Source organism: Neofelis nebulosa, chromosome 18 (assembly GCF_028018385.1).
Source record: "Neofelis nebulosa isolate mNeoNeb1 chromosome 18, mNeoNeb1.pri, whole genome shotgun sequence".
Taxonomy (NCBI): Eukaryota; Metazoa; Chordata; class Mammalia; order Carnivora; family Felidae; genus Neofelis; species Neofelis nebulosa.
The window spans coordinates 43852213-43867017 of record NC_080799.1 but is presented as its reverse complement, the minus strand read 5'-3'; the positions used below and the strand labels follow the sequence as shown (position 1 = coordinate 43867017).

Sequence of the window (14805 nt, the reverse complement as noted above, 5' to 3'; positions counted from 1 at the left end):
CGGGGCTCGAACTCACGGACCACAAGATCATGACCTGAGCCGAAGTCGGACGCTTAACCGACTGAGCCACCCAGGCGCCCCGGTTTTGTGTTTTAAAAGCTGGTGTTCTTCAGGGCGCCTGGGTGGCTCAATCACTTAAGCGTTCCACTTCAACTCAGGTCGGGACCTCACAGTTCGTGAGTTCGAGCCCCGCGTCAGGCTCTGTGCTGACAGCTGGGAGCCCGGAGCTGCCTCGGATTCTGTGTCTCCCTCTCTCTCTCTGCCCCTCCCCTGCTCGTGCTTTGTCTCTGTCTCTCAAAAATAAAAATATTAAAAAGAAAAGCTGGTGTTTATCTGGAAAGAGTTCTGAGAGACAGAAGATCAGCTCTCGAGCACGGTTGCCCTGGGGTGTCGAGACGAGCGGTCACGTCCACTGTTGAGCTGGCACATTCCTTTATCATTTCAGTTCCTGCAGCACGTTGTGTGTTGTGTCGTTTACGTCAAGTGACGAAGTGACCACGTACACAGTACTGTTGCACCCAGTCTTCAGCTGGGAAAAGTTTGGAGCCCAGGAGGAAGGCACTGCCGGCCCCACACGCCTCCACCCCTGTCCCCAGCGCCCCTGCTTTCTGCCTGCCTTTCCCTCCCTGCCAGCCGGGCCCTTGCTTCTTTCTCTTTTTCTGGCCGTCCTTTCCCTGAGGTCGCGCCCTTCCTGAAAGGCCTGGGCTGGCGGGAGAGGCGGGGGGCCACGAGGCCAAGCTCACGCGCTCTGGGGGCACCTGGGGCCTGGACGCCCCGGGCCCCCCCGCGCAGCCCCCGCGCGCACACCCTCTCACCTTCCCCGGCCGTCGCTGCTGCGTCTTCGGGGGCCTCGCCCTCCTGAGGGCTGAGAAGGCGTGGGGCCCGGCGCTCGGGGTCTCTGTTTTCCTTCAGGGTTGCCGTCCCCGGTGGGATTTGTCGCCCACAGGCCTGGTGACATCTGCTTGTATTCTTTCACGCGTTGTTGCTTTCTCTGTAATAAGAATTTCTTTATTTTGTTGGTTCCAGTCACCAACTGACCTTTGTCACTTCCTTCCCCCGTCTCTCTGTGCTTTGCTGGACACGGCCCCAGGGGAGTTCTCAGGTGCGTATCTCCGCCCGTCTGCCACCCCTCCTCACGGCGCTGTCCGGCTGCAGTGGGGGGCATCCTGGGGACACTCCCCACTGCCGTCCAGTCACCGCAGGCTGTGCGGCCTGTCCCTTCCTGGGTCCCCTCCAGGCCACTAAGGCACACGTGCTTCTGCTTACCAGCCTACTGCCGCTCGGAAGCTTCTCTTGGTTTGCTCTACTAGCCCACTGACAATGGCCCTGACACGTGAGGGAGAATGGCTGTGCCCTGGACCCAGTCCCTCAAAGGCAGAGAGTGCCCCAGTGACATTTTTCAGGGTTCTCCCATCAGGCACGCCCCAGAAGTCAGGGGTCCCATGCCCACGTGGCAGATGGCGCAGCCCCGGGCTTCTCCGATTGTTCGCAGCAGGAGACTCTGAGGCCCCGGCCCGTCCACACGCGGCCTCCCCCGTGTACTCGAAGGCGTGCCGGGTCCCCGGGCACAGCTTTCCCTCATTTGCAGACTTGTGCCCTTAACCCCCACCCTCACGGCCCAGGACTCTGGTGCACAGGGTCAAGTACACTTCCCGGCCCCTCATCTCATCACCCGCTGCCCTTGGCCTGGTGACCTGTGCAGCCAAGGATGCAATGTCCAGAAGGAGCAGCTGGCTCCATGCCACCCCCCGGCCCTCCCAACCCACCACTGTGTCCATCCCACCTGCCCGCCAGCCCTCCCCTGTGTCCACCCCCCGGCCCTCCCTCCCGTCCTCTCCTGTGTCCACGACCCGGCCCTCCTAGCCCTCTCCTATGTCCACCTTCCAGCCCTCCCAGCTCTCCCCTGTGTCCACCCACCAGCCCTACCGGCCTCTCTTGTGTCCACCCCCCCCGCCTCCCACCCTCCCCTGTGTCCACCCTCTGGCCCTCCTAGCCCTCCCCTGCATCCACCTCCTGGCACCCCGGCCTCTTCTGTGCCCACCCTTAACCCAGCAAGAAGAAGGCTCCGTGCCACCCCCCCCCCCCGGCCTGCCCACCCTCCCCTGTGTCCAACCCCCCAGCCCTCCCTCCCCCCATCTCCTGTGTCCAACCCCCGGCCCTCCCTCCCGCCCTCTCCTGTGTCCACCCCCCCAGCCCTCCCAGCCCTCCCCTGTGTGCATCCCTAACCCAGCGAGAAGCAGGCTCCGTGCCACCCCCCTGGCCCTGCTGCCCTCCCCCGTGTCCACCCCTAACACAGCAAGAAGCAGCCACACGGCACCGCCGCCCTGCTGTTCACTGAGGCTTAATGCGCTTCTTTCTCTCCCTCCCTCCCTCCCCTGCCCCCCCCCCCCGCCCCCGCCACCCGGCTCCCGCACTGGGCTCCCGCACTGGGACGACTCTCGCAGTGCGCCATGATTTCTTTGGTAAGCCCAAGGTCCTGTTTCAGTTTGCGTTCCTCCCTTTCTTGGCTTCCTCTGTCTGCCTCACACCTTCTCGTGCTTCCTGAGCCTTTTGCTTTGCTCTGCATGGTGGGATTGGCGGTGGGGTCAGCAGGGGCCACAGGCACTCCTGGCTCCAGGGTGGGGTTGGGGCTCGAGTGGGGAGCTGCAGTGCTGAGCCCCCCAGCCACCTCCCTCCGAGCACACCCTGGACAGGTGGAGGGGGGGCGGGCCACATCCGAGGCCAGGGGGTGCAGATGGGGACAGTCGTCAGAACCCACTCTGTGCACACCGTGTGTGTCGGGGGTCTCGTCTCACGATCGCCTCATACCGGGGGTGGGGGGGGGCTGGTGAATGGGAGGAACAGACCCTGGGTCTCTGGGGCTTTCTGTCCCAACAGATGAGGTTCAGTCCTTTGGAGTTACTGTGGCGCGCCTGCAAAGCTCAGACGGTGGGGTCCACTTTGGGGCTGGCTTACAGGGGCCGGGTCGGCCCCTCTGGGCACCAACCCCAGGGAGCGTGTCCTCCCCGCTCTCCCTTACCCCTGCCTCCTGCTGTCCCCACCGCGGCGGGCCAGGTTCCCCCAGCCCTGCTCCTGGCCCCGGTGGAGGGCCGCGCCTACCATGGGGCCATCCCATCTTCTTGGCCGGGGGCTCTCTGCCGTCCTGAGCTGCCTTCTCTGTCCCCATCACCACAGCACCAACCGCTGTTCTCCCGGGGACGGCCCTGCAAAGGGCCTGCCTCCCGAAGGGCGAGGGGAGACAGGAGGATGCTGGCAGAGAGGACAGATTGAGGTGGTCCTTGGGGCCAGCTCACGCTGGTGCCGGCTGGGCCCTGCGGCACACTGGCCTCACGTGGATAGCCACGGGAGCTCAACCCGGGCTATCCGTGCCCATTGAGGCAGCAGGGCCCTCCTCAGTACCCTCCAGGGGCTGTTCTGGGCTTGCATCCCTGACCGTGTTGTTGGGTTGAGAGCCCGCCTGAGGAGCCGCAGAGATCCCTCTGCAGGGATTGTCTGGCTTCCCGGAGACCAGACTGCTGGCCTCGCGCCCTCGCCTCTGCCCTCCCAGGGCTGAGCCACCCCCCAGGGAGGAATTTTGGTACTCTGGGGCAGGTACAGTAGTGTCAGGGTCTGGCCTCGCCAGGCACAGGTAATCTCTCTGTGCCTTTTGTTGCAGGAATGGGCAAGGAAGTGGGGAACCTGCTGCTGGAGAACTCACAGCTTCTAGAAACCAAGTAAGGACTCCTGTCTGGCACAGGGCTTGCTGAGATGGCCCTCTCCCAGGGCCGGGCCTCCCTGTAGCAACCCAGAGCTGTGACCTCGCAGCCCCTTGGAGGCCCCCATCATAGCGAGCAGGCTGGCTCACGCAGAGCCCTCGTCCTTCTGCCTTTCCAAAGAAACGCTCTGAACGTGGTGAAGAATGACCTCATCGCCAAGGTGGACCAGCTGTCCGGGGAGCAGGAGGTGCTGAAAGGGGACCTGGAAGCTGCCAGACAGGCCAAAGCCCGGCTGGAGGGCCGCATCAAGGACCTGGAGGAAGAGTTGAGGAGGTGAGCGTAGGCCTGGAGGCTCCTGGGAGGAGGAGGGGCCAGGCCCGCCCCCCACCCCAGTCCTCTCCTCCCCCGGGCGGCAGCCTCACCTCCTCTCTGTTCCAGCTCACTTGTGGGCCTCCTCTCCCCATCCTCCCGGGAGTCCCCCAGGAGGCATGGATGTCGCGCCTTGGGTGTCCTGCCACTCTCATGCCTTATGTTTATTGAGGAGGAGGGAGTTCAGGCACCCAGGAAGCTCTGGGGTCCCCTCCCCAGCACTCTGCACCTCCCTGTGGCTTCTCTTCCAGCCTGATGCTCATCCGAGGGGTGCCTGTAGCTCCAGACCGGAGTGGGGGTGTGACAGGAGGGGGGGGCAGGCGGCACTTGTCGGGCCTGCAGGTGCCGCACACCTGTCTGGGGCCGGCCTGCGACCCTGCCGCCTGTGCATGTGGCCCTGCCTGCCCGTTAGCCAGGCCCCACGGCCCTGCTGGGCAGCCAGGAGAGACATCTGGGCTTCCGGGCTTGAGCTAGCAGGGCTGTGGGCTTCCGCCCCCCCTCCCCACAGTCACATTTCCCTCCTCGTCCTGCAGAGTGAAGTCAGAAGCCATCATCGCCCGCCGCGAACCCAAAGAAGAGGTGGAGGATGTAAGCAGCTATCTCTGTACAGAATTGGTATATTCCACTATTAACATGCGGGGCAGGGGGGGGCGGGTGGTGCTGGGTGGGCTCCCGGGGCGCGCTAATTCTCTGGGTCTCTGGGCCCTCCTCATCCTTCCTCTGTCAGCTCCTCTGCCCCTTCTTAGTGGGAACCCCCGTTCGGCCTGTGGGCCCCCCCTGAGGTGCAAGGAATGTTCTCAGGAGCCCTCTGCTCCTTGGGGGTTCGTACGTGACATGCAGGGAATGTTTGTAGGGGCCTTTGCCCGTAACTCGTGGACCCCTTCTGGCCTCCTTTCCGGAATAGAGCCCAGGTCCGGTGACTGGGCCGCTTTCCCGCAGGAGAGGGTGGGGCCCAGCTCCTCGTCCCAAAGTGAGTGGTGCGTCCTGGCCGCACCTCTTGTCAGCTCCTAGCTTCGGGGGTGTCAGGGTGCTGCTCACGTAGCAGCCATCCGAGACGCAGTAGGTGCTCCTTCAGCCCGGCGAACCCCACCCCCGGGAGCAGAAACAAAGGTGCGGGTGAATCGTGGAGCCACGGGAGGCATCGATCGGGGCCCTTGCCTCCTTGCGTGGGGCCGGGGTCTCATGCTCCCTGGCCCAGCAGCTCCCCCTGGCCCCTCACCCCTGTGCCAGCCTGTAGCATCCCAGGACACAGCTCCTCGGAGCGGACTTGGTCCTGCCGCAGCACCCACAGACGGCAGACCCCACACATCTGCCAGAACCTCCCACGTCCTACTCGGACGTGTGACCCCGGGTCCTGCTCGCTGCACCTTCCCTAGAACCTGTCTTCCCGTGGTTCCACCTGGGACCGGCCTCACCTGTTAGCGTTGACGGACGGTTCCCCCTGGGATCGCCAGGGTGTCCAGGGGCCGTGTCGTAGCCCTCAAGTGTATCGTGTGACCTTTTGGGGGCGGGCAGGCCTCCGGCATCTCCTGCCCCCTGCCCACACCCTCCCCGCCACGTTTCCTGAGGCTCCGTGGGAACCCGCCCTGGGATTCGCCCACACCTGGGCCGGCCCGGTGAGGAAGCGCAGTGTGAGTCGGCCCGCAGGCCCCTCGCTGGCTGACCGGCAGCGCCCCCCCCCGCCCCCCCAGGACAAGATCCCCATGGCGCAGCGCCGCCGCTTCACGCGGGTGGAGATGGCACGTGTGCTCATGGAGCGGAACCAGTACAAAGAAAGGCTGATGGAGCTTCAGGAGGCCGTGCGGTGGACCGAGATGATCAGGTGGGTCCCCCAGGCTGCCCTTGGGGTTCTGGAAGGCACCCCCATCTCCTTTTGTGATCTGTGACCCCCAGAGGAGGCCCTGACGGTGGGATTGGGTTTGGTCTGCACCCCAGCCCCGTGTCTCATAGGAGGACTGGAGGGGCCTCATGGGAGCCTGTTTGGGGGCCCCGACCCGGCCAGGGGCTAGAGCTGGGCTGGGGCATGTTGGGCCTGGTGTGCTGGAACCCCTCGGGGGATTTGAACCGACCCACGCAGGGACCCCTCTTCCCCGAGGCTCCATTCCTGGCCACGGGGAGGGCCCCCCCCCCCCGGCCCCCCCCCCCCCCCCCCGAGAAGGTCCTGGGCAAGCAAAGCCAGAAGAGTCCCGCAACAGCGGTGCAGGGTTTGACTGGGTAGGGCCCAGAGCGGGTGTGGTGTGTGGGCAAGTCCACTGGACGCTGGCCGAGCGGGGCTCCTTCCCGGCCCCTCCCCGCAGAGCATCCCGAGAGCATCCGTCTGTCCAGGAGAAGAAGAAGTCCACCATCTGGCAGTTGTGAGTTGGGGCGCCGGGGTGGGGTGGGGGCAGGGACAGCTCCCCACTGGCCGCCCCTCACTTCCCATGCCTCCGCTGGCAGCTTCAGCCGCCTCTTCAGCTCCTCCTCCAGCCCCCCTCCGGCCAAGCGCTCCTATCCCTCGGTGAACATTCACTACAAATCACCCACCACGGCCGGCTTCAGCCAGCGCCGCAGCCATGCCATGTGCCAGATCTCGGCTGGTAGCCGGCCTCTGGAGTTCTTCCCCGATGAGTGAGTGTCTCCCACTGGCCTGCGTGGGGGCGGGGGGCGTGGAGGACACGGTGTGTCCCGGGGCCTCTCCCCTCTGGGCTCCGAGGCCCGAGCGGGAGGCCTGTGCTGGGGGCGGGGTCCCTGGTGGGAAGGAGGCTAACCTCTCTGTGCCCACACCCTGACGGGGAGCCCCAGGTGTCCCTCCCCTCAGTCCCTGCACAAAGTCTCTCAGCTGTGCTCCCCTGCCCTGGGGGACCCCCCCCAACCCCTCCTGGCCTGCGCACCTGCGCCCCACAGGGACGCTTGGAGCTGATGGGAAGTTTACCAGCAAGGTTAGCTTTCTTCCGGGGAATAGGCATCCTTTGGAATTTTATGTTTTCCTTAGTTTTGATGCCAAGAATCTGGCTCCAGGGCAGAAGTGGGGAATTCTGTGTCTTGCATCAGAAGACTGACGTTGCCCTGGAAAGGGTTGGGGGCGGGGGAGGGCACCTCACTGCAGGGCGCTGCCAGCCAGCCCTCGGTGGCAGCAACGGCCAAACGGGCACCGGGGTATGGGGCGCACGCCCCACAGGGCAGACCCGCACGGCTGAGGAGTAACCTGCCGCGTCTCCTGCCCAGTGACTGCACTTCGTCCGCCCGCCGGGAGCAGAAGCGCGAGCAGTACCGGCAGGTGCGCGAGCACGTGCGCAATGACGACGGGCGGCTGCAGGCCTGCGGCTGGAGCCTGCCGGCCAAGTACAAGCAGGTGCTGCAGGGGGCGCGGGGCACGGGGTGGGGTGGGGAGGGTGCTGGGGCAGCCCTGCAGTGCCCCCGCGGCCCTTCCTGCCCGGGGCCGGCCCTCTGCCCCACGCCTCGCGCCCACGTGGCCGCTCGGCCTTGTGGTTGCAGCTGAGTCCCAATGGGGGCCAGGAGGACACGCGGATGAAGAACGTGCCTGTCCCCGTGTACTGCCGCCCTCTGGTGGAGAAGGACCCAACCATGAAGGTGAGCCGGCCCAGTCGGCCTGGCACGTGGGGGTGGGCGGGAGCACCTGTCTCGGGCCCCTCCGCCCCCAGGGGCCAGCGGAGGGGACTGGGCTCCTGACCACACGACCCTTCTCCCAGCTGTGGTGTGCTGCGGGCGTCAACCTGAGTGGGTGGAAACCGAGTGAGGACGACTCCGCGAATGGAGTCAAGCCCCCGCCAGGCCGTGACCCTCTGACCTGCGACCGGGAAGTGGAAGGAGAGACCAAGAGCAATCACACGTCCCCCGAGAAGAAGGTCAGAGTGGAAGGCAGGGCCAGGGACACCTGCTTTGCTGCCGTGCGTGTACTCGGGCTGTGCCCGGCGCTGGAGTCTTGTTGGGGGTGACAGAGACAGGATGACGAGGGCCAGGGCTGGAGACTGGGCTCATCTGAGGACCCACCCCCTGTCCAGGGCACGCGGGGCCTGTGCTTTGTCCTCGGCGGGTGGGGAAGTGTGGAGGCCCAGACGCTCTGCAGGCGGTAGGGCTGGAGGGGTCGGGCCACCGGGCGCATCTCTGTCCTTGCGAGCTGTGCACAGGAGGGTGGCAGAAAATGATTCATCCACGGGTCCTTGTTCTGTGGCCTAGGCTGACTTGGGGGGCAGGGACTTAGACTCAGGAGCTCAGTTCTCCATGGGAGTGAGGCCACACATGCCAGCAGTCTTGGTAGAAAATACAGTCCTGAGTTTTTGTCGCCCTGCTACAAGGGAGGACAGCCGTCTCCCCTAAGGCCACAGGCAAGGTTATCTCCTGATAGAGTCCAGGTGGCCCCACCGCCCCGTGCGGCTGCTGGTGTGGCCCGCACCCGGCACCAGCCCCCGTCTCCTGTGCCCCAAAACAGGCAAGAGAGCTCCCCGAGGTGGATGCCACCTCCAGCCGCGTGTGGATCCTCACCAGCACCCTGACCACCAGCAAGGTGGTCATCATCGATGCCAACCAGCCGGGCACCGTGGTGGACCAGTTCACCGTCTGCAATGCCCACGTCCTGTGCATCTCCAGCATTCCAGGTGAGGGCCAGCCCCGCGTGGACGCCCACACCCACAGCGCTGGGGTCTGCGCCGCTCCGCACGTGGCTGCGACATAGAGGCGGCCCCGGCCTTGCTTGGGACACGATGTGGACACTCGGGAGCCTGTGGGGGTGTCCCCATTAGTGTTGTGAACAACTGGCGAGACCCAAGGTGAGGCCCACTCACCCAACTGGAAGGAGATGCGTTGGGCCCCGGGACAGACGGAAACGTCAGTCGGGTGCTGAACGTGGACCTACTGGGGGGCCCAGCTCCCACTGCCCGGCTGCAGCAGGGAGAACTGGGACACCCCCCCCCCCCCCCCCGCCAGGCTTGGCTCTGCCGCACGCCAGCACCTGGGGGTGGCCAGGGCCCTGCCGGGGTCCATTTGCTGAGATGACTCCAAGCTCCTCAGACTTCTTAAGGTTCTGTCACGTGACCACAGCCCTTTGTTCAGAGACCAGAGTCTCACTACTCCACTCTCGCAGGCTTCCCAGGCCTCCAGGCAGCGGTGGCCTGCAGGCCCCCGTGCTGGGGCTGGGCTGGCCTGAGAGGAGAGCCTGGGGCCCACCTCCTCCCCCAGCACGCACACCGGGACAGGAGCCCTGGGTGTGGTCTTGTAGTTGGGGCTTCTTGGTGAGGAGTGACGGGGCCGTGACTCTCCCCCCGGCAGCGGCCAGTGACAGCGACTACCCTCCGGGGGAGATCTTCCTGGACGGCGACGTAAACCCAGAAGACTCCAGTGCAGACGGTGTGCTGGCGGGTATCACCCTGGTGGGCTGTGCCACCCGCTGCAATGTGCCACGCAGCAACTGCTCCTCCCGAGGGGACACCCCGGTGCTGGACAAGGGCCAAGGTGAGCCTGGGCCTGAGCCCGGGCGGCTAGCTTCTCTGCGCCCCGTGTTCCTCCCCACTGCCCAGCCAGCCAGGCTCACCTTCTCCTCACGCAGGGGAGGTGGCTGCCGTCGCCAACGGGAAGGCCAACCCAGCTCAGTCCACGGAAGAGGCCACAGAAGCCACGGAGGTGCCAGACTCTGGGCCCAGCGAGGCGGAGGCAGCTGCGGTGCGGCCCGGGCCCCTCACGGAGCACGTCTTCACTGACCTGGCCCCCACCCCGGCCCCCAGCACCCAGCCTGGCAGGTGGGCGATCTCGGGACGGGGCAGACAGAGGGGAGGGAGACTGGCAGGGGCGGGCGGGGACGGGCTTCCACAGGCCACCCTGGAGCCGCAATCCTTCCTGCAGCGAGAACGGGCAGGAGGCCGACACGGGGGGTGTGCAGCCACAGCCAGAGCCCAGCGCAGACCCTGCGGGGGCCAGCACCAGCGCTGCCCCCACTATGTGGCTGGGAGCCCAGAACGGCTGGTAGGTGGGGCCCTGGGGCCGCGGTGGGGCAGGGTCCCCGGGCAAGCACCCCTGCCCACCACGGCCTCCTCCCACAGGCTCTACGTGCACTCGGCTGTGGCCAACTGGAAGAAGTGTCTGCACTCCATCAAGCTGAAGGACTCCGTCCTGAGCCTGGTGTATGCGACCGCCAGCAGAGGCCAGGGCACGGGAGGGGCCCGGGGTGGCCTGGCCTCCAGCCGCTCACCACCATTCCGTTGCAGGCACGTGAAAGGGCGAGTGCTGGTGGCCCTGGCAGACGGAACGCTGGCCATCTTCCACCGAGGCGAAGGTGAGGCCTGGGCCGAGCAGCCACCCCTGTGTGAGCGGAGGTGGGCCCCGGCCAGGTGTGAGCAGGTGTCTTGGGCTCTCTGCAGATGGCCAGTGGGACCTGAGCAACTACCACCTGATGGACCTGGGCCACCCACACCACTCCATCCGCTGCATGGCCGTCGTGTACGACCGCGTCTGGTGCGGCTACAAGAACAAGGTGCACGTCATCCAGCCCAAGACGATGCAGATCGAGGTGAGTGCTGGCGGCAGGAGGGTCTCCGTGCAGGGGCGGTCAGCTGGTGTCACTCCCAACGTGCCTTCTAACAGGCACTGGGGGCTTCGTGGGGTCGCGGGAGACGTGCTCGGGGAGACGACGTCACCGGCTAGGCTGCGAGTGCGTCTGTCCGGATCCCACCTGCTGCTGTACTCTGTGACAAGTCAGAGTGACACCACGTGGGCCCCACATGCCTCCCCTCGGCCACCTGGCCGTGCACGGAGGGGGCCGGTGGGTGGCGACAGCTCCTCCTAGGAGCCTGGACCTTGAGGAGCAAAGCAGGCGGTAGAGGGGAAGTTGCAGTGACCCGGTGGCCGTGGTGGGGTCAGAGTACTCCCCCCCCCCCCCCGCCCCCCACTGACACAAGCTGCTGTGACTGCACAGAAATCATTTGACGCCCACCCACGGCGGGAGAGCCAGGTCCGGCAGCTGGCGTGGATCGGCGACGGGGTGTGGGTGTCCATCCGCCTGGACTCCACGCTGAGGCTCTACCACGCCCACACCCACCAGCACCTGCAGGACGTGGACATCGAACCCTATGTCAGCAAGATGCTGGGTGAGGGGCTGCGACGGCTCGGGGGGCGGGCAGGGAGGGCCCCTGGCCCCACCATGCTGACTCCCCCCCCCCCCCCCCCCCCCCCCCCCCCCAGGCACAGGCAAGCTGGGCTTCTCCTTCGTGCGCATCACAGCCCTGCTCATCGCGGGCAACCGCCTCTGGGTGGGCACCGGCAACGGCGTCGTTATCTCCATCCCGCTGACCGAGAGTGAGTCACCCCCCACCGACGGCTGCTGCCAAAGGGCAAGAGTCAGGGCCGGGGTTGCGGGGCGGGCTCCGCCGGGCCGTACTGGGGGGATGGGGTGCCTCCCGGGCTGCGGCCTTGCCCCGCGCCTCCCCCCCCCCCCCGCCCCCCTCCCGTGACTCCTCTCCTGTCTCTTCCATGTTCTGTCCCCCCCATCTCCCCCAGCCGTGGTCCTGCACCGAGGCCAGCTCCTGGGGCTCCGGGGTAAGTCAGAGCACCTGTCTCCCGCCCCTAGAGGGAAGCCCCCACCTGAGAGGCCCTGTGGGTCAAGGCCGGCCTGGCCCCTCGGCGAGGGCGCACTCCCACCCTCTGCCCCTCGCCCGCTAGAGATCTGGTCTCCCACTCAGGCTCGGGTCCTGGGGCCCTGCTCTCTCTCCAGCCAACAAGACCTCCCCCACCTCCGGAGAGGGGGCCCGTCCGGGGGGTGTCATCCACGTGTACGGCGACGACAGCAGTGACAAATCAGCCAGCAGCTTCATCCCCTACTGCTCCATGGCCCAGGCCCAGCTCTGCTTCCACGGGCACCGCGACGCCGTCAAGTTTTTCGTCTCCGTGCCAGGTGAGGAGGGGCCGGGCCCACCCCCGCTGCAGGGCCGTGCGTGGCCTCCCTTCGGCTGCCCCGCTGAGGTCCCTGTGCCCCGACAGGGAACGTGTTGGCCACTCTCAACGGCAGCGTGCTCGACAGCCCGTCCGAGAGCCCCGGGCCGGCCGCCCCTGCCTCTGAAGCCGAGGGCCAGCAGCTGAAGAATGTGCTGGTGCTGAGTGGCGGGGAGGGCTACATCGACTTCCGCATCGGTGAGTGGGCGCTGCCCGGGTCAGCGCGTCCCCAGCAGGGCCGTCTCATCACCGCGGCTGCTGTCTCCCTAGGCGACGGAGAGGACGACGACACGGAGGAGAGCGCGGGGGACGTGAACCAGGTGAAGCCCTTGCTGTCCAAGGCCGAGCGCAGCCACATCATCGTGTGGCAGGTGTCCTACAGCCCCGAGTGAGGCTTCGGCTTCCGGCGCCCCTCCTGCCCGACGCCAACGTGTACATACGACCCCGCCCGCCTGCCCACTGCCCGCCCTGCGGGCAGCCCGGCGCCAGCCCCTCTTCTAACCTCTCAACCTGCAGCTTTCACCTTAACGGCCGGGCGTCCCCGACAGCGGGCGGCAACGTGGGTCAGGGAGGCAGGGAATCCGGGTGGCGCTCTCACCAGGAAGGGGAAGAACCTCTCCAGACAGACGTGCTTTCCCCGGCAGCTTGTGGCCGGCCCCCCATCCCAAGTTCCCACGTCCCAGGGGCCCTTTGGGGCCAGAGCGAGGCAGGATCCCGTGGTAGGTCAGGCTGGGAGGAGGCCCTACAGGCAGCTCCCAGCTCCCCCCGGGGCCCCCCCACTTCCCGTGCTCCTGGAGCAGGAGGCAGGGATTTCCGCCCGCCAAGTCTTCCCAGCCGGAGCCCACTAGCCTTTGCCTGCTGCCTGAAGGGGGGGCCTGACCCTAGGGGGGCCGGCCCAGCCACTAGCCTTCCCTGGACGCTCCCCACCCCGCTCCCTGCCACCCCGGGAACTGGCATGAAAGCGCGTGACCAGCCTGCCTAAGGCAGATGCCCTCTTTCTGCTCGCTGTGTCGGGCAGGAGACCCCCCCCCTGGCAGGAGCAGGCTCTGGAGTCCTACCCATCCCAGAAACCCCTAGGGTGGAATTTCTCAGGCTGCCAGGGCAAGCCCAGGCCTCAGGAAGAAGGGGGAGGCCCCTGGCCTCTCCTGGGGTCGGTCCTAAGATACAGGCTCAGCCTCAGGGTGACGGGGGAACTTGTCTGGGGACTGCCTCCCACAGTTTCCAAGGAGCCCAGCTCCCGAGACACACTCTAAGTGCCTAGGGCTGGCAGTGTGGCCGGCTCTGGGTGTGGATGGCCACTTGCTTTGAGGGGTGCCGCCCTGGACTGCTGCTCCCTGAACCTACTGGAGAGGGGCGCTGGTTGGGGCAGCCCCCGGCCCTGCTGCCCACCCACCTCCCACCAGAGAAGCACACATCTCCGGCAGCCTCCCCAGGAGCCCAGCCGGCCTGGCCACAGCCCCGTGCAGCTGCAGGCTTCCCCCCACCACCCTGCCACCCTCCACTGTGATGTACGTTCAGTCCCTTGTCTGTTCCCACAGGCCCGTGCAGTGACTCGGGGGCTAGCTGGGTGGGTGCGGCTGGGGGGAGGGGCTGGGCGGACATTCTCCTCAGGCTTTGGCCCTGCAAGCAAACCCACGTATCTGCTCTGTATGTAATAAATGTCTTAACACGTAGCTCTGTGTCCCTGGGCCCAGACCGACGTGAGCATAAGCACTTCACTTTATTGTAAACAGAAGTGCCGGCGAGCCTCAGCGCTGGCCCGAGTGCGTTTCCAGGCGGGTCGCAAACCGGACGGCCCCTGGGGCCCGCGGGCAGGGCTACTCGTACAGCCAGTGCCCGGCGCTGTCCTCCCAGCACAGCAGCTCCTCGCCGCGGAACCAGAGGGCGATCTCGCGGCGGGCGCTCTCCACCGAGTCGCTGCCGTGGATCACGTTCCTGCGGGAGAGCCGCGTGAGCGCCGGCGGCCGCCGGGGCGTCGCGACGGGCTGGGCGCAAGCTCTGGCGGCCTTACTTGCCAACCTCGACGCAGAAGTCCCCGCGGATGGTGCCGGGCAACGCGTCGGCCGGGTCCGTGGCCCCGATGAGGGCCCGCGAGGCGCGCACCACGTCCAGCCCCTGCCACACCTGTGAGCGGGTCGGCGGGGTGCTCGGCGCGAGGCCAGGGACGGACCGCCCGCCCGCCCTCCCTCCCGTCCGCGGCCGGCACTCACCATGGCCACCACCGGCCCCGAGCCCATGTAGTCCACCAGGCGGCCGTAGAAGGGGCGCTCGCGCAGTTCGGCGTAGTGCTCACGCAGCAGTTCCTCCGAGGCCTGCGGCAGGCCGGGGTGGGGTCGGGCCGCGCGCGCCGGGACCCCCGCCCGCTCCCCCCTGCGCCCCGCCCCCGCCCTCGCCCTCCCTCACCTGCACCAGCTTCAGCGCCACCAGCTTGAAGCCTTTCCTCTCGAAGCGCCGCACGATCTCGCCCACGAGCCGCCGCTGCACGCCGTCGGGCTTCACGGCCAGGAAGGTGCGCTCGTGCACGCCGGCGCAGGCTGCGGGGACCCGCGGGGCGCGGCGCGTCAGGCCCGTCCGCCCCCCGCCTCTGCCCCGGCGGCCCGCCCCGGCCCGCGCCGCTCACCCGCCGGGAAGAGGTGGGCCAGCACCGTCAGCACCAGGCAGATCATGATGGCGGCGGCGGTGGTGGCAGCGGCTCGGACCGGGCGGGGCCTGCGCTTAAAGGGGCCGGGCCGCGGCCGGGAGGGCGGGCGCTGCGGCTCACGCCCACCCCAGGACCCCCGCGACACCCGCCGGGCGCTCCCCAAGCCCCAGACTCCTCCAACCC

At 67.2% G+C, this 14805-nt stretch overlaps 2 protein-coding genes across 17 annotated transcripts in view; one reads left to right on the top strand and one right to left on the bottom strand.

Moving 5' to 3' along the window:
- Positions 1–13740, top strand: part of MAPK8IP3 (mitogen-activated protein kinase 8 interacting protein 3) — a 48513-nt gene extending 34773 nt beyond the window's left edge. For 9 of the 16 annotated variants that reach the window (XM_058710001.1, XM_058709990.1, XM_058710000.1 and 6 more), the window contains 24 exons: positions 1091–1102; positions 2445–2462; positions 3656–3713; positions 3876–4028; positions 4598–4679; positions 5756–5886; positions 6362–6418; positions 6501–6671; positions 7269–7395; positions 7539–7634; positions 7754–7909; positions 8494–8659; positions 9330–9512; positions 9607–9796; positions 9900–10019; positions 10097–10177; positions 10262–10329; positions 10415–10563; positions 10969–11140; positions 11235–11348; positions 11550–11588; positions 11764–11943; positions 12030–12179; positions 12252–13740. In XM_058710001.1, the coding sequence (XP_058565984.1) occupies positions 1091–1102; positions 2445–2462; positions 3656–3713; positions 3876–4028; positions 4598–4679; positions 5756–5886; positions 6362–6418; positions 6501–6671; positions 7269–7395; positions 7539–7634; positions 7754–7909; positions 8494–8659; positions 9330–9512; positions 9607–9796; positions 9900–10019; positions 10097–10177; positions 10262–10329; positions 10415–10563; positions 10969–11140; positions 11235–11348; positions 11550–11588; positions 11764–11943; positions 12030–12179; positions 12252–12373 (2795 nt within the window). In that variant the 3' untranslated portion in view covers positions 12374–13740. The remainder of the gene's footprint in view (positions 1–1090; positions 1103–2444; positions 2463–3655; positions 3714–3875; positions 4029–4597; positions 4680–5755; positions 5887–6361; positions 6419–6500; positions 6672–7268; positions 7396–7538; positions 7635–7753; positions 7910–8493; positions 8660–9329; positions 9513–9606; positions 9797–9899; positions 10020–10096; positions 10178–10261; positions 10330–10414; positions 10564–10968; positions 11141–11234; positions 11349–11549; positions 11589–11763; positions 11944–12029; positions 12180–12251) is intronic. The other 7 variants (XM_058710002.1, XM_058709993.1, XM_058709991.1 and 4 more) reach the window with 6 other exon arrangements.
- On the bottom strand, positions 13683–14780 carry NME3 (NME/NM23 nucleoside diphosphate kinase 3). The gene is made up of 5 exons (XM_058710024.1): positions 14602–14780; positions 14385–14515; positions 14192–14293; positions 13993–14105; positions 13683–13916 (listed from the first exon to the last, which is right to left on the bottom strand). The coding sequence occupies exons 1-5, from the start codon at positions 14645–14647 to the stop codon at positions 13799–13801; spliced, it is 510 nt and encodes a 169-aa protein (XP_058566007.1). The 5' UTR covers positions 14648–14780; the 3' UTR covers positions 13683–13798.
- Positions 14781–14805: the final 25 nt, after the last annotated feature.

Excerpts from the sequence above, each read along its gene's own strand:
- NME3 (XM_058710024.1), bottom strand. The coding sequence starts at position 14,647 with ATGATCTGCCTGGTGCTGACGGTGCTGGCCCACCTCTTCCCGGCGG. Across the intron at positions 14,294-14,384 it reads TGGCGCTGAAGCTGGTGCAG|GCCTCGGAGGAACTGCTGCG; the intron begins GTGAGGGAGGGC and ends GGCCTGCCGCAG. Across the intron at positions 13,917-13,992 it reads TTCTGCGTCGAGGTTGGCAA|GAACGTGATCCACGGCAGCG; the intron begins GTAAGGCCGCCA and ends GCTCTCCCGCAG.